Raw genomic sequence first — 25,289 nt, 5'->3', positions numbered from 1 at the left:
GAGATATTGATCTATTTTTCCAACTTGGGTCCTATTTAGGAAAGGCAGATGAGGCTAATGAATCTTGCCAACATTTGGGCTAACAAATAGGGCTTCATCCTTGCTCTGTGAATCTCCAGCAGGGATCCCAACCTTGGCAACTTGGCGTGGCTGCTGGGGAATTCTGGGAGTTGAAGTGCATAGGTCTTAAATTTGCCAAGGTTGGGGACCCCTGCTCTATAGAGACATCTAGACTACAGATCAGATCTGGTCTTTCCTGGCAAGGCATCACCCAATAGATCCGAGGGTTGAGCTGTTTAGTACAGACAGTAAGTCCTTGACTTACAACCACTTGTCTAGTTTGAAGTTACAACGGCACTAAAAAAAATAAGTTATGACTGTCTTTCATACCATTGCAGCATCCCCACAGTCACGTGATCAAAATTCAAATGCTTGGCAACTGGCATGTTTTTATGACGGTTGCAGTGTCCTGGGGTCACGTGACCACTTTTTATGATCTTCTGATGAGCAAAGTCAAGGGGGAAGCCAGATTCACTTAACAACCGTATTAGTAACTCAAAAGCCCGCACTGATTCAACTTAACCATTGCACCGGGAAAGGCTGTAAAAAGGTTGACAAAATTCACTTAACAACTGTTTTGCTTAGCAACGGAAGTGTTGGGCTCCATTGTGGTCGTAAGTCGAGGACTGCCTGTATCAAAGTTAAGAGAGTCGTGGGTGAATGCATGCACCCAGTGGTATCTTCAGCCGTCTGATTCTGCAAGGGAACCGGAGGGCATTAAGGGGAAACCCATCCTTAAAGAAGGCTAGCCCAGGCAATTAACCCTCTTTCTGGAAAGATAGAGTCGGTGATTGCAAACAAGGCTTTCTTTGTGTGCTTTTAGTGCTGGGTTTGAAAAGAGACAAGAAACAAAAACCAGGCTGGTCTTTTGTCCAAAGCCTGCCATTCTCTCTCTTCCCCCCCCCCTTAATCATGTGAAAAAAAGCCTGTCTTGATCAGGGGGAGAGAGGCTATGAATGGAATTCTTGGAGCCAAATTGTCTGAGAAGGCCTGAGCAGGAGGAGAAAAGATCAGATTCTCTGCCAAGCCAGGAAAGAGTAGAAGCCCCCTTGTATCTCCAGGCAGTGAGGAAAGTAGCCCATTTTGGGGGGGATCTACGAAATGCACTGGATCCTAAACTAATCAAACTGTCTGGGGGGTGGGAATCCAATAGCTAAAGCCATCAAAATGTACAACATGCTTTTTAAAAAAAAACAACACCACAATTTTGCAAGTCATCTGAAGGGATGACTCTGAACTGTAGCTGAGAGTGGACACCATCAGATTTAGCACTGCAAACTCCCGGCCATAATTTGCTCATTTGCTTTCCTTTCCCACATTCTCAAAAACCACCTTCTCGTTGAATGGTGAACAGAGGAACATGCTTGTTTCCTCTCCCCACCCCACCCCCCACACACACATGCACAGACACACGCCCATTCCAAGCTTTCCCAAGTCAATTACAAACCTATGTGCCAAATTTGAGAAGTTTGTTTTGCTTTGAGCTTGCCTTGTGTTTTTGATGCCTTTAGATATTGCACTTACCCAGCCTCTCTGCTTAATTTATGGTCCAGTGCATTCTTCATAACCCCAAAGTTAGCTTTAATTCAAGGCCAGTGGTGGGATTCAAATAGGTGAACAACCGGTTCTCTGTGTGGATGCCGCTTCCGGAAGTCCATTCTGGGCCTGGGCAACAACAAATTAGCTATCAGTTCTGCTGAAGTGGTGTGAACAGGCTGAACCCCACCACTGTTCAAGACCCAGGACAGTGGGTGTTTGGAACATGGCCAAAGGGTCCCTCTTATGCACAAGCAGTGGGGTGTCTAGAAAGGGAAGCAACATAAGATGTGTGGGCACTGACGTGGTCCAGCCACTATTAGCGTCTCTCATACAGTCCATGACTAACAACCACATTTGGGACCAGAACTTCCATTGCTAAAAAAGGTGGTTTCTAAGCGAGAGGATTCCAATTTCTTGCAAGGGTTGTTAAGTGACTCACTGCAATTGTTAGTGAACCATGAGGTTGTTAAGTGGATCCGGCTTCTCCTATTGTCTTAGCTTCCCAAAGGCCAGTCAGGAAAGTTGCAGACGGTCAACATCTGACCTTGGGATACTGCAACTGTCCTAAAATAACATGCCAGTTGGCAAGTGTCTGAATTTTGCTCACATCATTATGGGGAAGCTATGTCGGTCATAAGTGAGAGGAGCAGTCGTAAGTCGTCGTAACTTTGAATGGCCTCTAAAAGAACGGTTGTAAACTGAAGACTACCTCTGCTTCTTATTCCAGTGGGGGTAGAAACAACATTGTGAATTTTCAGGGTGAAAACCATGGGGTGCATCAAAGATGAAAATGGAAATACCCCGTTTCTCTTCTGGTTTTTTTTTTAAATTATTATTTCAAATGTGGTTGGACTGTTACCACTCCAGGCAGAAAGAGAGGGTTCAGTTTCCCACATTAAAAGAAAACGAGAATGTCACATCAGGGAGAGGCTAATATGCAAGTTTTCTGTATGCAGAGCTGCTGCCACTTCCCCACTGAGACTTTTTGCGGTCCAGAATTCTAGGATGCTATTAATATGTAGAGCAGCCTTTGGGGAAGAGCCAAGCTGAATGGGAATAGCGACTTCAAAGCAGCCATCTTTAGCTCATTCCTATGGACGTCAATGGCTAAACTTTGTATTTTAGGCAGTCTGGTCATGAATGGAAGAGAAGCTGTTAAGGAATGCTTAAGCTCTTTCAGCCAAAGAGCCATTGCAATCCCTAGCTTCCCCCCTCCCCCCTTCCCTGGGAGATTAAAACTTTGTCTGGGCCACAGCAGCAGGAGAATGAAAAGTCGGGGGTCCGCTATCAGAAGCGGTCTTGCATTATTCAAAGAGTAGATGGCCAATCTCTTCTCACGCTTCGCCTTTTGTTTTTCCCCTGGATATGATTCCAAACAAAGCTCTGGTTTGCTAACAGCTGCTATTTATATTTTCCAAGAATGCTTATGCCAGTCCAAGGGCGTGATGGAATATACAGACGACGCTAGACTCAAAGAGGGGAGGGAATTGCTTTGAATTGAAGCATGCCCATCTCTCTCTTTTTACATCAGGAAAAAAAAAACTTTTCACCAAGTTTGTGAGTTTGGCAGGCACAAAAGAAGGGGCCACACTGCTTACCTATTTCAGCCTGCAGCCCTTGTGACTTTTTCATAAAGCACATTCTTACTGTGTTCTCATAACATCATGATGATGATGATGATGATGATGATGATGATGATATTGGAAGGGACCCTTGGAGGTCATCTAGTCCAGCCCCCTGCTCAGGCAGGAAACCCTATACCATTTCAGACAAATGGCTGTCCAGTCTCTTCTTAAAAACTTCCAGTGTTCGAGCATTCACCACTTCTGGAGGCAGGTTGTTCCACTGGTTAATTGTTCTAACTGTCAGGAAGTTTCTCCTTAGTTCTAGGTTGCTTCTCTCCTTGACTAGTTTCCATCCGTTGCTTCTTGTCCTGCCCTCTGGTGCTTTGGAGAATAGCTTGACTCCCTCTTCTTTGAGATATTGGAAGACTGCTATCATGCCCTCCCTCCTTCTCTTCATGCTTCACCTAGTGCCTGAATTAGCCCGCTTCCTGAGTTGCCACAATACACTGGACATAAACTAAACATAAACAAGAATAACTGACTAAGGCAAAACTAATGGTGAATCTCTGACTCCCACGTGCCATGGAACTTAAATTCCTTCTTTGGGGGATCAAACCCCGCTTCCAGCCTATAGGTAATCCTTGACTTATCACCATTCATTTAGTGATTGTTCAAAGTTACAGTACAACGGCATTGAAAAAGGGACTTGGATGGTTTTTCACACTGATGACCGTGGCAGCATCCCCATGATCAAAATTCACATGCTTGGCAACTGACTCATATTTAGGATGGTCGCAGTGTCCCAGGCTCATGTGATCACTTTTGGTGACCTTCTGACAAGTAAAGTCAATGGGGAAGCCAAATTCATGTAGCTGCTTAAGCATTAACTAACTTAACAACTGCAGTGATTAACAACTGTGGCAAGCAAGGTCATAACATGGGGCAAACTCACTTAACAACTGTCTCAATTGTGCTCAGTTGTGGTCATAAGTCGAGGATTGTCTGCAGTCAACTGTTTCAGCCTCTTTGTTTCTCTTCTGTATGACTAAGTAGTAAGAGAGGGAAGATTTATTTTATTGTTATATGGAAATTTCTATCCAGGCTAGCTCAAAGAGTAAGACAGAGCTTCCCAAGAGTAAGGGAAAATTAATATTAGCCTATTCAAATGGGGAAAACTTGGTTCTGTGTTTGTGTATATAGTTAATTGTTTTATTGCATTATAAGTTGCGGTGGCTCAGTGGGTTAGGACGCTGAGCTTGTCGATCAGAAGGTCGGCAGTTTGGCGGGTCGAATCCCGAGTGCCGCGTAACAGAGTGAGCGCCTGTTACTTGTCCCAGCTTCTGCCAACCTAGCAGTTCGAAAGCACGTCAAAATGCAAGTAGAAAAATAGGGACCACTCCGGTGGGAAGGTAACAGCGTTCCGTGCGCCTTTGGCGTCTAGTCATGCCGGCCACATGACCACGGAGACGTCCTCGGACAAGCGCTGGCTCTTCGGCTTTGAAACGGAGATGAGCACCGGCCCCTAGAGTCAGAAACGACTAGCACGCATGTGCGGGGGAACCTTTACCTTTACCTTTAAGTTGCAAATAATATGTTAAAGAATGCAGATAGCTCAGTAGAGGAAAAAATTGTGAAATATAAACTAGAAATTGTTAACAGTGTGCTAATTTAGATAACTTAAACCTTTAAAGTTAAGGGGGAAAGGTTTATATCAACGTTAACTATAATTCTGAGGTAAATGAACTTAAGGTAGCTTGAATTGTACAATTAAAAATAAGTGGTATTAACAGCCTGCTGCAAAAGGCATACAATTATTTTATAACATAATAAGGATTTGTATCTTGGGCTTGGTACATAATACTGAGCACTGTAATATGATTTATTGTTGTCTATGAGTATTAAAAAGGAAAAAAGAATAAAACCAAGAAAAAAAGGAAAAGGAAAAAAAATGCTTGAAAAAATAGACAACTTCCCCTTTATTTTATTGTCTGATTGTTTTTTTTTAAATCCCATTTATATCCCGCCCTTCTCCGAAGACTCAGGGCCGCTTACAAGCTTAGCAGTAGCCTTCATTCTATGTATATGCCTGCTTATTAGGGCTTTCACACACACCCCAAGCGGCATTTTTACAAAGTCAGCTTAATTGCCCCCAACAATCTGGGTCCTCATTTTACCTACCTTGGAAGGATGGAAGGCTGAGTCAACCTTGAGCCTGGTGGGACTCGAACCTGCACTAATTGCAGGCAGCTGGTGTTACTTAAGGAGGCATTAGCCCACTGCTCCACCAAGGCTTTTTTTGTGCCTTTGAGTCAGTTTTTGACCCTGGTGACTTCCTGAAGTTTTCTCAACAGGATTTTCAGAAGTGGCTTGCCATTGTCTCCTTCCTAGGGCTGACTGACAGGGACTGGCTCAACATAACCCAGTTGGCTTTGTGCCTAACATTGGACTAGAACTCAGTCCCCCAGTTTCTAGCCTGAGTTCTTAACCAGTACACCAAACTGGATCGCTCCTTTCTTTTTGCTCCAAATGATTTATAAATACGGATCTGGAAAGAGTTTCCGCTTTCTGCACATTTTAATTGGCAAAGCTTGACAGGAACCCATGTGTACAAAAAAATGGTGGAAACAGTTGGCATTGCTCCAAGGTAATTAGAGTAGCAGGTTTTTCACACATGGCATTTTAGGCTGCCACAAAATCCACGCAAAGTCGTCTCAAGTACAGGTAGTCCTCGACTTGTGATGGTCCTCGTATAGTGACGAGGTGCTAAAATTACGGCGGTGCTGAAAAAAGTGACTTACAACCAGTGCTTGCACTTATGACCATTGCAGCAGCCCCATGATTATCTGATCAAAATTCAAGTGCTTGGCAACGGGCTTGTACTTGCGACGGTTGTCCCGAGGTCACGTGATCGCCATTGGCAACCCGTTTCTGAGAAGCAAAGTCACTGAGGGAAACCAGATTTGCTTCATGGCTATGTGATTCACTTAACAAAGGCAGTGATTCGCTTAACAGCCGTGGCCAAAATATCATAGAATGGCCTGTGATTCACCTAACCATGCCTTGCTTAACCACAGAAATTGTGGTTTTGTGAATCAAATACTACCTATAACAAACTTCCTTTCCTTTCTGTTTTGTTGTTCTCTTGCAGCTCTCAGCCACCCTGACCATCCCTTTCTGGCAGTGGTTCCTTATGCGTTTTGGGAAGAAAACTGCGGTTTACATTGGCATCTCGGTGAGTGAATACCGCTAGTCCTCATCTTATGACTGCTCACTTAGTGACCATTCAAAGTTACAACAGATTCCCCCCCCCCGATTTAGTTTCAGTGTTATGATAACTGCCCACCCCCTTTCATGGTCATGTTACATGGTGACCCACTTAGGAAGGACCCACTTAACGACTGGCACAACTAAATCTTGAGTCCAATTACAGTCCTAGGTCAAGGACTACCTGTAGTGGGGAAGCAATGTAAACCTATTACCTGCTTAGGTAACTTCTGAAAGAGGCCTCTATGAAAATCATTCAAATAATGATTCAAACACAGGCATCTGTGAGAGGTAATCCTCATGCAGGGCTTCCTCTGGAGCCTGTCAATGATGCAGCAGAAACTGGAAGACCTGTTAGCAGAAACATCCTGGTCCCAGGTGTATCCTATTTATTTCTCCAGAGGACAAACCCTGAGGATCTGACTGTGACAATCTCAGATAGGATGGTGTTGAACTGTGATGCTCATACCTTTCTCATTGATGGATGCAATAGCCTTGTGTGCAAAAGAGGCTAAGACAAGGGTCTTCAAACTTGGCCCTTTTATGACTTGTAGACTTCAACTCCCAGAATTCCTCATCTAGCGTGCCTAGCTAAGAGATTATGTGGCTGGTTACATTTTGCTAGGTCTTGGGAGCGTGTGTGTACACAGCCATGCTATAGACAGCTGTGATTTAGAGCAGGGCTCCCCAGACTTAGCAACATGAAGACCTGTAGACATCAACTCCCAGAATTCCCTAGCCAGCATGGCTGCCTGGGTAATTCTGGGAGTTGAAATCCACAAGTCTTAAAGTGGCCAAGTTTGAAGAGCCCTGATTTAGACTGAGGTATGAACCCAGCCAATGGTGGCTTATTCAATAAACCTTGATGAGTCAAAATATGATTTAGTATGACGCATGAACCAGTTCAAAGACCTCTATCTCAGCCCAATGTAGAGTAACTGATAAGCTTCAGTCTAAATATCTAGGGGGGACGCGGTGGCTCAGTGGGTTAGGACGCTGAGCTTGTCAATCAGAAGGTCGGCAGTTTGGCGGGTCGAATCCCGAGTGCCGCGTAACAGAGTGAGCGCCTGTTACTCGTCCCAGCTTCTGCCAACCTAGCAGTTCAAAAGCACGGAAAAATGCAAGTAGAAAAATAGGGACCACTCCGGTGGGAAGGTAACAGCGTTCCGTGCGCCTTTGGCGTCTAGTCATGCCGGCCACATGACCATGGAGACATCCTCGGACAAGCGCTGGCTCTTCGGCTTTGAAACGGAGATGAGCACCGGCCCCTAGAGTCGGAAACGACTAGCACGCATGTGCGGGGGAATCTACAAGTTCCCCTTTATGATCAAGCCCTTCTTAGTTCTCAAGCTAGCCCAACTTTCCTGACAGCCCTTTGTAGCCAAAGTCCCATTTCTATCCTGATGTGTTAAGGTGCAAAACTGCATAAGTTCATTCCAGTTTTAATCAAGGCGATCCTCCTGACCACGTCTTCTCGTTCCTCAGTCAGCCACTCCTTTCCTCATCTCGGTTGTGATTTTGGAAAGTAACCTCATTATGACCTACGTGGTGGCCGTTGCGGCTGGAATGAGTGTAGCTGCTGCCTTCCTCTTGCCTTGGTGAGTTAATTTCCGAGTATCTTTGTCTGTTTTCAGAACTCCATATGCAATACAGGTTGTCCTCAAATTGCAACTATTCATTTAGTCACTGTTCAAAGTTACAACTGCACTGAAAAAAAAGGGACTTATGGCTGTTTTTCACATGACCGTTGCAGCCTCCCCGTGGTCACGTGATCAAAATCCAGACGCTTGGCAACTGGCATGTATTTATGACGGTTGCAATGTCCCGGTGATCCCCTTTTGTGACTGTGTGACAAGCGAAATCAATGGGGACGCCAAATTCACTTGGCAACTGTGTTACTAACTTAACTCCTTCACAACTGTGTCGTAAAATGGGGCAAGACTCACTTAAGAACTGCCTCATTTAGCAAACAGAAATTTTGGGCTCAATTGTGGTCGTAAGTCAAGGACTACTTGCATAGTTCTATTTCCTGTCCCAGTTCTCTGAAAAGCATCCAAAGGAAATCGGGGATCATTCCTAAAGAGTAGCCCCAAACCCACTGGGGTTTTGGAAGGCCATTAAGACTTGTCTCTTTCAAAGGGCCCATGGGGTTGAGGAGGATTTGGGTCCCTCCTGAATATGTAGTTTCTGCTGAATGCCGGGTTTTGATTTGATTTGGTTGTTACATCATATTTCAACTCTATTACTATATATTGAAGTATAAGCTGGTCATTTACGTTTGAACTGTCAGAAGAACAATTTGGGGTTCCAATTCAAGCTGGGATTGGGCAAGAATAAATAAAAAAGAGGTCCAGACAGCTGTGAGAAAAGAAGAAATATTTATGCCTAAAAGCAAACAGCTTGCCTTTAGGGGCAGTGGCAGAGAAATGGGGTACAGCAACAGACTTTTATAGGGGTGCTTGTCCTGGTGTGGAAGCGTCTACATGCTGATTTTAGGGTGACATTTGTGTGTGTGTGTGTGTGTTTGCATGTGTAGGTATGTCTATGATGTTTATTCTTGTTAACATGCAGTTCCACTGGGAGACCTAATTTAATTGTGTTTACAGACCTTATCCTATGATACGTCGATTAGGTCTGGGTGACTTGAGGAAATTTGAGTAACATTTGCTGTTTTTACTTGATTAATTTAGTTTCAGCTTGACTGTCAATTATCTAGTGGAGATGCTGATTCTCAGTCCGTTTTATATACTGTTGATGTTTTAAGGGAAGATGGAAAGGGTATCAAGAATAAAATATATTTTCTCACAGAACGGAAAGGAAAGGAATAGGAACAGCATTTTGAAGGAATTGAAAACAGTTCAGCTCATCCTTCACTGTGCAGTTTCCTTTTCTCTCACACTGAAAAAATTAATTCGGTGGCAGCTTTTAGGAAAGATCTGGTTCGTATCTTGATTTTTTGTGAACTTCCTTAAGGCTGAAGTGATTACTTGGCTTCTGTCTTGTCTCCTTCGATTAGGTCTATGTTGCCAGATGTTGTGGATGACTTCAACCTCCAGCACGCGGACTGCAGAGGCCACGAAGCTATATTCTTCTCTTTCTACGTCTTCTTCACCAAGTTTGCTTCTGGAGTGTCTCTTGGGATCTCCACGCTCAGTTTAGAGTAAGGTTTCACCATTACCCTGTTGGCTAATAGAATTCAGAATCCCCGCTCTTTCGGGATCCAGGGATTGCAATCATTTGGAAATCTTTTGAAAAAGAAATCTCTCTATTTATACGTCCGTTTATCAGTTATTTTCAGATGACACAAAAGTCGCTAGTAAATTAGGACAGGAAATTGGGACAGGTTCTGAGAAGAACAGAGGCAGTTCTCAACTTACAACAGTTTGCTTAGCGACCTTTCAAAGTTACAACAGCACTGAAAAAAGTGACATGACCATTTTTCACACTTATGACCATTGCAGCATCCCCATGGTCATGTGATTTATGTTTGGATGCTTGAGAACTGACTCGCATTTACGACGGTCACAGTGTCCTGGGGTCCTGTGATCCCCTTTTGCAACATTCTGACACGCAAAGTCAATGGGGAAACCAAATTCACTTAACAACCGTACTACTAATTTAACAACTGCCGTGATTCACTTAATCAATGTCATAAAATGGGCAAAACTCACTCAACAAATTTCTCACTTAGCAACACAAATTTTGGGCTCAGTTGTGGTCGTAAGTTAAGGACTACCTGTATTGGGGAGGCCCAGGAAGCGAAACCGGGGAAACAGATTTATTTACCGTTGGGGGGGAAAACTTAAAGAAGGATATGACAGCAAAGTTACTCTGGGAACTGAAGTTTACACATCCTAAACTGAACACCTAATCCTCACAGTGCTATCTTATGTCTAAGTCTGGTCACCCATGTTATATGGCTGTAATATTATTATTATTATTATCCTCCTCATCTCCTCTACTACCTCCTCTTACTAGTATCATTATTATGATTATTGTTGCACTGTTGCTTTGCATGTACACTGAGAGCTTCTGCATCAGAGACAAATTCCTTGTATATCTAATCACACTTAGCCAATAAAGAATTCTATTCTATTCTATTGTATTCTATTCCATTCCATTCCATTCCATTCCATTCCATTCCATATTTTCTATTCTATTCTATTCTATTCTATTCTATTCTATTCATTCCATTCCATATTTTCTATTCTATTCCATTCCATTCCATATTTTCTATTCTATTCCATTCCATTCCACTCCACTCCACTCCACTCCTCTACTCTACTCTACTCTACTATTCTCTTCCATCCTGTCTTATCCTACCCTACCCTACTCTACTATACCCTATCCTACTGTACTCTGCTCTACTCTACTCTACTCTACTCTTGAGATTGAAAAATACTAGTCTAAGCCATCATCCAGTAGTGTTGCACCCAGATTAATGGCCATCAGTTCAGAAAGGGGGATGCCAGCTGAATGCTAGGAAAAGCTTCCTAACCATAAAAATTAGGAACAAAAGAAAAGAGTGATCTGTCCATTGCTAAGTGTATTCAAGCACATTATGACTTGCAGCTATTTGTTTAGCAACAGTTTGCAGTTATGACAGCACTGAAAAAGGGGATTTACAATGGTCCTTTCCTTTATGACTTTCAAAGCATCCCATGGTCATATGATTTACATTTGGATGATAGTGATTTGGGCATTTGGCACTGTCCATGTGCAGCCTTCCCAGCTAACTTCGGCTTGGCAAAGTCAATGGGGAGGCCAGAGGGAAAGTTGCAGTTCACTGTCATGTCATGTGACATCTTGCCCTAAGACAGTGGCAAAGAAGGTCCTAAAATTGGGTGTGGTCATACGAAGCCTCACTTAATGACCACACCATTTAATGACAATTTTTCTGTCACAATTGTGGTAAGTCGAGGACTATCTTAACAATTTGATTCCTGCTCTGAGCAAGGGGGGCGGGGTGGTTGCACTTGACAGGTTGGCAACTACGATACTATGAGAATTTTACTCCACCTTGAATTTAATTTATTATCTCTAAGCTTGAATTAAAGGTAGTCTTGGACTAATGGCCACAAGTGAGCCCAGAATTTCTAAGGGAGACATTTGTAGAGTGAATTTCACCTCATTTTGCAACCTTTCTCGCCACCATTGTTAAGTGAATCGCTGCAGTTGCTAAGTTAGCAACACGGTTGTTAAGTGAATCTGGCTTCCCCGTTGACTTTGCTAGTCAGAAGGTTGCAAAAGGAGATTGAGTGACACACACACACACACACACACACACACACACACGGGACCCTACAACTGTCCTAAATATGAACCAGCTGTCAATTTTGATCACATGACCGGCGCATGCAGGAATGGTTATAAGTGTGAAAAATGATATGTCACTTTTTTCAGTGCTGTTGTAACCTCAAGTGGTTATAAGTCAAGGACTGACTGTAGTGCCACGATTTCGATGTATAATTCCTGTTCTAGCAGGTCTCTGCCTCCTTTTGGCCGAAACATAACGATTAACTTTTTGCCCAATAGAGGAATTATTACCCCATGAAAAAGCTCTGCATTCAGACTCTTTATACAGCTTTGCGCCAACTTGTATCACTGATCTTCCTCTTGCATCGTTTATTCTAATTTTGTTAGTTACCACCATGAAGCGGTTCTGAAATGTTGCCTTCAGTCCCGTTATTCAACGCTCCCCCCTCCTTCCCCCTGCTTAATCTGTTGCAGCTTTGCAGGATACAAGACTCGAGGCTGCTCCCAGCCAGAGGAGGTGAAGCTGACTTTGAAAATACTCGTCTCTGCTGCGCCGGTGGCCTTGATCGTCTTTGGCCTTCTGCTTTTTAAGCTGTACCCCATTGATGAGGACAGGCGGAGGAAAAACAGGAAAGCTCTGCAGGATTTAAGGTGAGAGGTCTACCCGAGGCAGCCATAGAGGAAGGGAAGGAGGTATTTCCTCAGGATGGGCCCCTGGCAAAGTGGGAAGGCGGGCTTGGATTTGCTTTTCGTGGGCTGGCCGCTTGGCTGGCCACAGGGGAGCAAAGGGCATCACTCGTGTCATTGAGTTATCATGCAAACTTGAAGAAACATGGCGTGATGATTAGGAGCCCCAGTGGTGCAGTGGTTAGAATGCAGTATTGCAGGCAAACTCTATCCACAGCCTGCAGTTCGATCCTGACGGGGGTTCAAGGTTGACTCAGCTCTCCATCCTTCTGAGGTCGGTAAAATGAGGACCCAGATTGTTGAGGGGCAATATGCTTGCATTATAAACTGCCCAGAGAGGGCTGTAAAGAATTAAGGGGCAGTATATAAGTCTAAGTGTTATTGCTACTGCTGTGGTGTCATGCCACAAGTGATGACCTTTAGGGCTTCTACCAACCACCCGTGGCTGGCATAGCAATCAGAAATGCCCTTCACTCAGGATGCATTGCCACAAGGTCCTGCCTCTCTCTTAGCATTTTTGCACCATGATGGCAGAAATAGAATTCTTTGAAGCTGTAATTCTGGATCAGTTCAAATGGTACTCAAAGCCACGAATCGTAGTAAACTGAATACAGACAACTGGCAAAGTTCATCCAGGTTCTTGGAGAAGCCGCTAAGGAAGTTTGGCCAAATTTCTCTGTTCTCCATGTGATCTCCTGAGGTTTCTTTTAATAAAAAAATATTCTAAAAACTTGGGTGACCACAATTGGCAGTGCCCTTCCTTGCAAAGCTTGCTGTTGCTTCCTTAGTGCAGGGGTCTCCAAACTTGGCAACTGTAAGTCTTGTGGACTTCAACTCCCAGAATGCTGGCTGGGGAATTCTGGGAGTTGAAGTTCACAAGTCTTAAAGTTGCCAGGTTTGAAGACCCCTGCCTTAGTGTAATGTGTGAAGCTGCAGTGAAGCATAGTATGAACACCGTGTGCTGTGTTCTGGTTGGGTTGGAGGCAAGAACCCTTTCCTGCATACTCCACTCCCAGTGGCTGAAACTCACGACATGTCCATCCTGCACAATGATGGACATGTTGTGATCATGTGGCAACTTTATTTGCTTTTTAGGGGAAGGAAGGGAGACAGGGTTACCTCTACGCCACAGCTGCAGAATTCCAAGGGAATACCGAATAACAGAGTTGGAAGAGTCCCTGGTCCAACCCCCTGCTTAAGCAGGAGATTGTATACCATTATGGACAAATGGCTGCCCAATCTCTTCTTAAAAACTTCCAGTAACGGAGGACCCACAACTTCTGGAGGAAAGCCATTCCACTGATTGATTGAGATAGATAGATGACAGATGACAGATGATAGGAGAGAGAGAAAGAGAAATGGATAATGGAAATATGGAGAGAGAGAGAGAGAGAGAGAGAGAGAGAATTCCCTTGGAATTCTGCAGCTGTGGAATATAAGTAACACCAATTCCTTCTTTACCCCTAAATAAATAAAATTGTCACATTTTATATATATGAAAGAACTCCCTCTTATGGATAACAGTTGAAATCCTGAACTCCAGGACCTCTGTTTGAGAGCATCCTTGTAACTTAATTGCTAAAACTTAAAATAGAGCTGATGCTTCTGGCTCTGAGACAAGTGGCTATCTCATTTCTCTGATGTAGCACTTTTGCACTAGAAGGGTGAGCATACAGTAGGACACTAAATATAAAATGCTGAGGGTTCATGTACCTTAGTTTTGCAAAGAGAAGTATTGCATGGCTTTCTGATTGTCAGACCCAAACCCAGAGATGACACAGTGAAGTCCAGTCGAATCCAGTTCTTTATTTACTTGCACCTAATAGACAGAATCTTGCCAAACTAAAGCTATGATTTTTTTTAACTTCTAAATAGATCCTGAGGGATTTTCATGTGTGGCTATTGTGATCCTCATTCCTCCCTACTCCATTCAGTGCAGTCTCTCTCTCTCTCTCTCTCTCTCTCTCTCTGATAAAGGCTCCATCTTGCCCAAGCTCACCCCACTTCTCCTGCAGGTGCACCTCCCATCACACTGCAGGCTTTTAGTTTTCTTTATAGTAGACTTCTAACATGTTTCAAATTTGTCCAGTTGTCATTGGATTGAGAGCACCTGCCTTTTCAGAAGAGTTGTTGTTGTTAGTTGCGAAGTCGTGTCCGACCCATCGCAACCCTATGGACAACGTTCCTCCAGGCCTTCCTGTCCTCTACCATCTTCTGGGGTCCATTTAAGCTCACGCCTACTGCTTCAGTGACTCCAGAAGAGTAGGAAGAGTATTATTCCACCTTGTTCAGAGATGGGTGACCTATGAATGACCTTGGGCCAACTACCTGATCCTATAGTTGAGTTTACCCTTCCTTAGGTAGCCATTCTTTACCCTATGCCTGGCACAAAGGGGTTCCCAGCTTTGGCTTGGTCTTATATTACACACTATCTTCCTTCTCTCTCCTCCAAACTGACCTGGATCACGTGTTGTATCATAGACTAAGCCATAGTTCATTTAATCATCTTTTGTAGAATAATTATTGGCTGGGTCAAAATCAAAGGGATCACACCCATAGTCTATAAGGCAACACGTGAACCCAGTCCCTGAATTTCTGCTAAAGAGATAATTTCTCCTATCAAAATGTTGTGCTTATTGCTTTTCTATATTTTGACTCTTCCAGGGATGAAGAGAGCAACAGTAGCACTGAGACAGATTCTACAGAATTAGCCAGCATTGTTTGACCTTACCTTGTCTTGGTTTACCCCCTGGGATCCTCAAAACATGGTGCCACCATGACGTCTACTGTGAAAGAGGGATGCTGACTTGCTTCCATGGAAGAGCACTTGTAAAGACTTAAAGACTGCTCTGGGAATCAAATATTGATCGACGTTGTGCCTTAAATGGGATCCATGGATCACCAATTGTCAAACATACTTTCGGTACTCCAAAAAGATACTTCTAACGAGAACAAGCATCATCTCAGCGTGTCTTTTACCAGAATCACTTTGAAAAACTGTTGCGTTATGATGTCTTTTAAACATATGCTATTTATCATTAATTCATCCACTGAATGGTGCAAATCTCTAAAGTACTGTTAAGTGTATTTGGTATGTTTTTTCCTGTTCAATATTGCATTATATATTATATTATCATGGACCCAGATGGTGCTTTTTTGGTGTATATTACACCAGTGGCTTGACCTTGTCAAAACATGACCTAGTATTGTTTTTTTCTGTAAATAACTAATGAACCATCCTGTGATGTTCCTGTTTATATATATGTATAAATATATATATATATATATATATTTGTATGTATAAAGAACCTAATTAAAATAATGCTGTACATATAAAAAATGTCATGTTTTCCTATTTGTATATTGTGTGCAGAAAGAAAACTGGATTTGTTAATAATTTACATTAAAATGGAAAAATGTCACCAGCATGGCTGTTTTTCTTTAATATTTCTTAAAATTTTTATTTTATTTATTTATTTTAATTCCATTTATATCCCGCCCTTCTCCAAAGACTCAGGGCGGCTTACAAGCTTAGCAGTAGCCTTCATTCTATGTATATGCCTGCTTATTAGGGCTTTCACACACACCCCAAGCGGCATTATTACAAAGTCAGCTTAATTGCCCCCAACAATCTGGGTCCTCATTTTACCTACCTCGGAAGGATGGAAGGCTGAGTCAACCTTGAGCCTGGTGGGATGCGAACCTGCACTAATTGCAGGCAGCTGGTGTTACTTAAGGAGGCATTAGCCCACTGCTCCACCAAGGCAAATGTAAGTGAAGTATAACAAACGTAAGGCAAATGTAAGTGAAGTATAACAAACAAGATAATGCATTAATAATAAAGAAAAACTATGTACGTTACCCTGATTAAGATAAACTAAACCAAAAGGGAGAAGCAAAAGAGCTGAGGAAAAATAGTAAAAAAAATAAGATACATGTGATATGGCTATAAACTTAAATGGATCCTCAAACTGATCATTTAATCTACAACAGGGGTGTCCATCCTTGGCAACTTTAAGACCTGTGGACTTCAATTCCCAGAATTCCCCAGCCAGCCAGCTGGGAAGTTGAAGTCCATAGGTTTTAAAGTTGCCATGGTTGGGGACCCCTGATGTACAATACAGGGAAATATTTTGCTACATCCTCTTATTTGAGGAGTATTACATTTGTCATTAAGCATTGTCGTGATTTCAGTTCTTTCATTGGACAAAAAGGCACAAAATAATATAAATGTAAGACTTTCAATTCAATTCAGTTTACTGTGGTCATAGACCAACACCATTTGTGAAACAGCCTAAATAACATCTATAAGTGAAATCCGAGATACAACCTATATTAAAATTATAATGTAAACACTAAAGTTATATTAAATATGATAACACCTGAAATATTACTAGTAATATTAGTATCTAATATCTAGATATTTAAAACTAGGAGTATGTTGGAGAAAAGCAGGCAGAGATGGGGGTGGTGGAGTTAAAAGCGTCGTCAGTTTAGAGTCCTTGTGTGGCCAAAGAGATCCAAGTCCAACCTCTCCTGAACTCCTCTGACCTTTCTCGGGCACCAGTTTAGTGTTGAACTCTTGTTTGTAGGCTTGAATTAATGTTCTGTGCTGCAACCTTATAAATGGTCCTGATTTTCTGCGCCTGACAAAGTACCAACAGACTAATAATATCTGAAATTTAAATGAATTACAGTTACAAAGATTGCATTGTGGTATATTGGCTTCTCAGAATTCAACAAAACTTTCATGCTGCTGCACAAAGCCTAACTATATGCACTATAATAAGAGACACTTTAGGAGCAGCATCTGGGTATAGGCTAAATCTGGGCAACCGGAATATCTACTAAACAGAGGTAGTAGGGATGGGTTTCAATGTCTCTAAAAGGAACAGCAAAGAATCTATTCTGTAGTTACCATCTCTCTGGAATCACAGCGGCAAAGCCTTTCTTCCAGTGGTACTTTTTAATGTAACAGAATAAGAGAGTTGGAAGGGATCTTGGAGGTCTTCTAGTCCAACCCTCTGCTCAAGCAGGAAACCCTACATGTCACACCCCAAAAGATTCGAGCCTGTAATTGCTGCTAAAGGTGCTCCAAAAAAGTACTCCGCGAAGGGCCTGAATACTTATGCCAATATGATACTTCAGTGTTTTCTTTTTAATAAATTTGCAGACATTTCTAAAATTCTTTTTTTCACTTTGTCATTATCGGGTATTGAGCGTAGATTAATGGGGGGGGCAGGAAATGAATTTTAACAAGTGTAGAATCAGGCTGCAGCATAACAAAATTGACAAAGGGTCTGAATACTTTTTGAATGCACTGTATACCATTTCAGACAAATGGCTGTCCAGACTCTTCTTAAAAACCGCCAGGGATGGAGCACCCACGACTTCCCAAGGCAAGCCATTCCACTGATTAATTGTTCTAACTGTCAGGAAATTTCTCCTTAGTTCTAGGCTGGATCTGTCCTTGATTAGTTTCAATCCATTGCTTTTGGTTCAGGTGCTTTGGAGAATAGCTTGACTCCCTCTTCTTTGGGGCAGCCCCTGAGATATCGAAACCCTGCTATCATGTCCCCCCTCGTCCTTCTCTTCATTAAACTAAGCATAGCCATTTCCTGCAACCGTTCTCCGTATGTTTTAGCCTCCAGTCCTCTAATCTTCTTTCTCTTCTCTGCACAGCATCAGGAAAGAGAGAAAGCTTTCCAACGACAGGGTGTTTCTACTGTGCAAGGTAGCTGGCAGCAGTGAGAATATATCAGTTGTGTACTGGCAACAAGGAAGCTACTGGGCACTTTTGTGCCAGGTGTGCAAAACAATCTGTCAGGGAATGTTTCAGTCTCCAAACAAAATATTCTGAGTTGTCTGGAAGGGGTCCAGCCTTGTAATGGACTGTTTTTCTGGGTATTGAAAAGTAAAGGTGAGCTTGGTCTAGTTCAGGGGTAGGCAACCTTGGCTCTTTTATGACTCATGGACTTCAACTCCCAGAATTCCTGAGCCAGCATGGTTCAGCTTGGAAACCTCTCCCTTTCCCCTCAGCATGGCTGGCTCAGGAATTCTGGGAGTTGAAGTCCATGAGTCATAAAAGAGCCAAGGTTGCCTACCCCTGGTCTAGTGGTTTAAGGCACCAGTCTAGAACCCAGGAGAGTCCCACTTTAGGAATGAAAGCCGGCTGGGTGTCTTTGGGCCAATCACCAGAAGGAGCCTTGCCTTAGGCACAAAAGCCAATTGGTGACTTTACGCCAATCATTCCTCTCTTGCCAGTTCACTTTGCAAGGTTGTTGTTATGGGGAAAATAGGAGGAGGAAGTAGTATTACATATTCTGGGTATTAGAGAGCATGTTCATTGCCTTGAATTAGTTATTAAAAGAATAAAAACAGGATATAAATGGATGAACTAACCAAATAAGTAATTTTAGCAGCTCCAGAAATATTTTTTTTTTAAAACTGTGTAAAAGGTCAACCAAACAGCAAAACAATTTAAGACAGGCAGCCCTAACCCTTCTCCCAGCTTTGTATATATTCTGATGAGGTCACAGTTATCTGAAATTAATCAGGAAAAAGTTATGGGATCATAAAAGGTAAGTCTGGGAGGAAATTGACTCAACCTTCAGCAGCAATGAAAAGGGCAAATTCCATATTGGAATCATTTGTTAATGGAGCAAAAATAATATTGCAACATTGACTCTAGGGTACAATTCTGCTTGCCACGTTGGGAAAAATATAATAGAGCTGGGAAAAGTGCAAAAGACACATCCACGATGACCAGAGGCCTAGAATGCCTTCCATCCTTAAAGAACAGAAAACACCTGGAACATTTTAGCATAGTTTTGTTTTGGAAAAACCAGCTGGGGGAGAATGTGATTAAGGTGTGCACCAGTGTGCATCAGTCTTAAAGTGCACTTGACAACTTTAAGACTAATGGACTTCAACTCCCAGAATTCCCCAGCTATTACGGATCACCCTAAATGTCACTCAGTTCAGCAGCCTTTTCAACCAATGTGTGATTTGGAGCACAGGAACCATATTTCGTTTAAAAAAATAGCCCAAATCTTATACAAAAACACCTAACATTAACTTTCTGTGAATTCACATGAACGAACATGAGAACAGAAGATTCGGGCCATTTCAATTTTTTTAAAAAAAAATAATACTGGGATTCCTTGAATGCTGTTTTAAGTGATGTTGCTGTGTGGGCTGATCAAGGTGTTCAGAGTTTGCTTTCTTGATCTTTCATAAGACCTCTAATTTTGGCTTGAAGTAAATATCTTGCTTTCCAGATGCCGAAAAAGGCCTCTGAAGTCAAGAGTTTTTCCTTCTTCGCAGCAACTTCAGCATTGTTCTAGCACCCATTCAATGCACTTTGCAAGCCAAAAGTTCAAGAATGAGAAATGAGCCTTCACAGAGCATCATTCTCAGACGTGGATGGGAAGATTGCACAAAGAATGACTCATGAGCTGCATGTCAACTGGAGAGAGCCAAGGAGCCAGGAGGAGGTGGTGGGTTAAAAGTAACAAAAGGGATTATCCCTCAGATAGAAATGCTTTTTCTGTCCTCCCAACAAAACAGTCTGAAAAGCAGCTGGTGATCTGGAGCCAAAGGCAAGCAAGTTAAAGGACTGGCATATGTGAATGAAGAAGTGAAGTACATCTGGATTGTTAAAAGTGATGGAGCTGGCGGAGATGGCAAAATTGGCTGTTTTAATTGAAATGAAGAATTTATCTAGTTTTGTTTCCTAATGGAAACTATTTCTGGACATGTACTTGAGGTTAACTTTTTCTTTTTCTTTTTTCTTTTTTTTTTGTATTCTGGCACTGAAAGAAGTCCAAAGTCACGACTTTTTTTCTTCTTCTTCCTTCTTTTTTCTCCTTTAACTTTCTTAAGTTTTCTTTTAATTTGTATGTGATCTTTATTATAACTTTAACCAATTCTTTTTTTTTTAAAAAAAAAAGAAGGGAAGTACATTTCCTTCAGCTCAGACAACATCAGAGCCTGACAAATAGAGCCTCCCAGGGTAGTTCAGTGGCCCTCATTTTGTAAAAGGTACACGAATTATGGGTCTCGTTGTCCATTGGGCGAAAAGCTGACTAACACCCCAGATGCGTATGGCCTGATCCTTTGGCTCAACAAAAGCTCCTTTCTCGTAAAAAAGGAGGAAAAAAACCCAGTAAAAGTGAGGGAGCTGTTAGGGGAAAAAGGGGTTTCTGGCGTGGGAAAAGAATCAAGGGAGCTATCTTGCCATTTGGATGAATGGTTGGGCGGAAACAAGTAGACAAAGGCAGATCATGCCTTCTTGAATGGGCCAAGAAGGCAGGCAGCTTCCAAATTAATGCCTGTGTGTGAAAAGGGGGGGGCATGGTTCTCCCCCATCCCATGGAAGGAAAGAAACAACCAGTCCATTCAAGCACAAGTAAATTATATCCTCTGAAAAAGAAATGGGGAATGAGGTCAGGAAGTGGAATGAATGCACAGCAGTGCTGTTGGATCCATAGCTGGCCACGTGGATGGTTCTCACCATTTTGGGGAGCAGAGATAGCTTCAGATGGTCCACGCACTTGGCTTATTTTAAAACTTATCTCAGCCTCTCCCATATTGGCACTCTTCTCTTCATAGAGGGGACTTCAGCTCCCAGAATTCTCAGGAACTGGTGGAATGTTTGGGGATCCTGGGTGCCGAGCTCTATCACATCACAAGGATGCTAGGAAAGAAAAGTGTTTAATTGTCCTTGTAGTTCAATGTTTAGCCAAAACATATCCGCATCAGTAGAAGATGTAGATGTGTTTAGCTGCAGGCTACGATTTTTTTTCCAGTTTTGGAACCGTGATCATCTCAGTGTGAACGAGGAACCCTGAGCACAATATATTCCATTTGTTGACAAACTTCGCCATTTTTTTTCTCTATAAAAATCAAGAAAATACAATTGGATGAAAGGGATATAAAATTAACATAATTGCAATTTTGGGTTATAAAAATTGATTTTAAAAATAGCTGTGTATATTTTTAGGAAAGTAATATTACGTGCTTCTTTTCTATGAAACTTTTCTGAAAACATAAAATTAGGTAAAGTAAAAAAAATAGTTTGACTTACATATCTATTTCTTGACTTCCACTGACATTTCCTACCTTTATTTATCTCTTCATCTTTGAGCTGCTAAATATAATCACAACAAAGAGGCAGTGTTTAAAATTGTATTTATGCTTTTCTCCCTCTCTCTCTGTATGTATGTATGTATGTGTGTACACACACACACACACACACACACATTCTCTCTGAGTGGGTGGGATGGGTGAGTGAGGGTGTGGGTTTGGGTGTCATACTGCTGGAGGTTTTCAAGAAAAGAATAGACAACCATTTGTCCAGAATGATATAGGGTCTTCTGACTAGACCTACAATGTCCCTTCCAAAACTGAACAATAAAAAACCCAAAAATAAAAGAGGTACAATTCAATTCTAACTGGAAAATATTTTTACATTATAACTTAATGTAAGGGTTTGTACCATACCCTGAACTAGAGTTTTTCTATATTTTCATATCTTAGTTTTATGAAATATTTTATTTTCAGTCTTGATCTTAATTATTACAGTTTATTATTCTAGTTATCTATTGTACTAACCAAGTATTCTTAAAGTTTGTGACTTTTAGTTCTTTCTTTAAAAAGTGATATAAAAGTAATATATATTATATATTGCATACATTTATGATTGGTGAAACATTGAAAACAATTTCCAAACATTTCAGATCCCAGGTTTATTTAATCTTAATAAGCATTTTATTTTTATATGCCCTTCTATTCTTTGGGCTCATATGCTTTTTTAAATCATTAATTTTTTTAAGGATAAAAACAATTTGCATAAGTTTGCATCAATTCATCGCTTTGCTGATTGCAATGCCTCCTGTGGGATTCTGCTATTTGTAGACTAGATATGATATGCTTACTTTTACACAAGAGCTTATTGTGTAAAAATCACACATTTTTCATTCATTTTATTTATACAACATAGATAAAAATAGGTACTTCATTTTTTATGTTTATCCAATATAATCAAAAACTAACCTAATGTGCTATTATCTTATATTTCACTTAGTCAAAATATGAGTAAACAAGCCAGGATGAATACTAACCAAGTTTAGCATGTTGTCTGAATGTAGCCACTGGCTGCAAAATTGGCACCACTGCTTTCTGATGTCTGACGTTTGATTAATCTTTCCCAATCTGTTAGCTTTCATGTATGTTGTAACTAAAAATGCAAAAATCTTCAGCTAGCAAGGCCAATGGCATATATTGCATATTGTAAGCAAGACTCATCTTATGCACTTATATATCTATATTCCAGAATGAGAAATAGAGGTCTGCTGTTAAAATAATTATTTCAGGGTGCAGCTAAAATATGCAGCTAATCTTTCTGATGCAATGCAAATGAAAGACTGGACGGTCCACTCTTCCTGCCTCCAACACCAGAGATGCAACATCATTGCCAATTACAGTAAGAAATATTTAGCAGCTAAGCAGGATTTTTTCCATTCTTGTGTATTGATTCATATATTGGCTTTTGAAAGATGGAAAGAGAATCCAAGATGCCAAAGGAATTCAAATAAATGTAATATCTGGAGCACAGACTTATTTTTGTTTCAGGAGGTCTTAACATATGCTGCAGATTGTGACATGAAAAACATTTGGATTTTCAACAGATGATAAAGTTAGGTGTGTTTCTTTTTATAGGAGAAGGGAAAGAGGGAGGAAGATTAAGAAGAGAAATAATGTACATGCAAAGCTGGGCTGCCATTGTCATAAGCCAAGTGCCAGGAATCTGTGATCCTTAAAAGCTACGATAACCCAACAACAGATTTCTCATCATTGTTGGCTATGATGTTGGCTATGACTGTTGGCTATGACTGTGGAGTATCCAGAAATATATGAAAAGAGCCAGGTTCCTCATACGCCATGTTTCTCAACCTTGGCAAGTTTAAGATAGGTGGACTTCAGTCCCCAGAATTCCCCAGCTAGCCATGCTAGCCACATGTGCCTGGCTGAGGAATTCTGGGAGTTGAGGTCCACAAGTCATAAAAGGGCCAAGTTTGAAGACCCCTGCATTAACCTAAGAGAAACCCATCTGAAAATTATTCTTAGAAGGAAGAGTTCATATCTTGGCTCTCCTGCCCACACGCTAATACATTCCACTGAAGAAAAGAAATGCAATATTTTCTCTTGAAGTCATCTAATTACTAGACATGGCAGAAGTTAGTGTTGCGTAACAGGTCACGCTTCTTATTCTGGTTTGACTTCTATTCCTTCTTTAGGCAAAACAGTAACCAGTCAGTCCATCTGTACTGGCCTGCAGCAGGACTATTTCCAGGACTGGAAGAAGCTCGCCACCTCCTGGTCGATAAGGAAAATGACATGCTCTCAGTTTAAAGTCATTTGTACTGCAATCCCCAGTCTCGATATGTTTGGCTTATTATGGAATTATGAAAATACAATATTGTATCTTAACTACACAGTAGTTACAATATTTGTTTAAGAGAAGTGTGGGAAGTCAGTGCCCCAGAGAAGGAAATATTAAAAGGGCAGAAAAATATATTTCCTCAAAGGATCTTAAAGAGGCAGAAAAGCATGCCCAGTTTTTCTTAATAGCCCCAAGTCTCCCTCCCCCAAGCAGAAACCAGCTCTGTAGAAATGCAGATGTGATAATCCATTCAGGAAGGTTGGAGGCCTCCAGCTCGAAGCTTAGGAAGACAAAGACACCTAAAATCTACATACCTGTTCTGTACCAGCCTACTACTGGCCCTGCAGAAAAGGCAGGGACAACCCCTTTTACAAAACGGCAAGAGGCTGGAACTAAGCCTGCCAAATTTATTAACATAAAACAGAGCAAACAGAGCAAAGAGAGCAAACACGAACCATGAAACAGGAGCTATTCAAACGGTTGCCTTCAGCAAACCAGCCCTCCCACACATTCCCCTTTTAAACAGTTCAGGGCGTGGCTTCTCTCTGCCTCCTTCCGAGGTGCCCCATTGCCTTCCTCTGTTTACTCCTGATTGACTGCCTCCTGCGTCGGGCGTCCTTGAACAGGGCCAGCTGTGGGTCATCTTCATCCACGCTGTCAGGCTCACACAGCTGGGTCTGCGTCATGACCAGATGGGAGGGGCCTGGCTGAGGGCTCTGCGGAGCCTCAATACTATCCTCAGCAAGGTCTCCAACACCCCCCTCCTCCTCCTCTGAATCGTCCGACCCAACTGCCGAACCCACAGGCTGACCCTGAATCACAACAATACCCCACCCAAACTCTAAGACAGGACATAATAGGATTAACCCACAGATGCCAAAGGGCACACCCAGACTCAGGTCAAAATACACGACACAGGAAATACAAAGCCTCAGACAGGAACAGGAAACAACCTCAAGAGCCCCAGAGGGTATAAAAGCCCACTCCCTACATGTGCTTTTCTCTTTCTTCCAGATCCATCTTTCTGTCTGGCTCTCCTCTTCAATAAACTGCAAACTTCTTTCTAAAGCAGTCGCCATGTTGTTTATTCCCGGCTTGGACTGAACCGTGATGGAGACTTTTCCTTCAACAGAAGATATAATTTGTATTTCTTTTTTTTTCTTTTCAATTTTATATTACTGCCATAAAATCGAACAAAAATAACCCTGAAAATGAATCAGAGCAAACATTCTCTAAGTACAGTAGTCCCTGACTTACAACAGTTCACTTAGTGACCATCACAGCGTCACTGGAAAAAATGACTTAGGGATATTTTTCACACTTATGACAGTTGCAGCATCCCCAGGGTCACGTGACTTACATTCCGATCCTTGACAACTGACTCACATTGATGACGGTTGCAGTGTCCCAGGGTCATGTGATCCTCTTTTGAGACCCTCTGATAAGCTAAGTTAATGGGGAAGCCAGATTCA

The 25,289-nt window shown here is 41.9% G+C and overlaps 1 protein-coding gene across 1 annotated transcript in view; it reads left to right on the top strand.

Annotated features, from left to right (window-relative positions):
• MFSD2A (MFSD2 lysolipid transporter A, lysophospholipid) overlaps positions 1-15,784 on the top strand; it is a 48,423-nt gene extending 32,639 nt beyond the window's left edge. The window contains exons 10-14 of the mRNA XM_081335312.1: positions 6,313-6,396; positions 7,914-8,026; positions 9,445-9,588; positions 12,159-12,335; positions 15,036-15,784. Of these exons, the coding sequence (XP_081191438.1) occupies positions 6,313-6,396; positions 7,914-8,026; positions 9,445-9,588; positions 12,159-12,335; positions 15,036-15,096 (579 nt within the window). The 3' untranslated portion in view covers positions 15,097-15,784. The remainder of the gene's footprint in view (positions 1-6,312; positions 6,397-7,913; positions 8,027-9,444; positions 9,589-12,158; positions 12,336-15,035) is intronic.
• Positions 15,785-25,289: the final 9,505 nt, after the last annotated feature.

Source organism: Vipera berus (genome assembly GCF_964194415.1).
Source record: "Vipera berus genome assembly, chromosome: 9".
Classification (NCBI taxonomy): domain Eukaryota; kingdom Metazoa; phylum Chordata; class Lepidosauria; order Squamata; family Viperidae; genus Vipera; species Vipera berus.
This window is presented reverse-complemented; position numbering and strand designations above follow the sequence as displayed.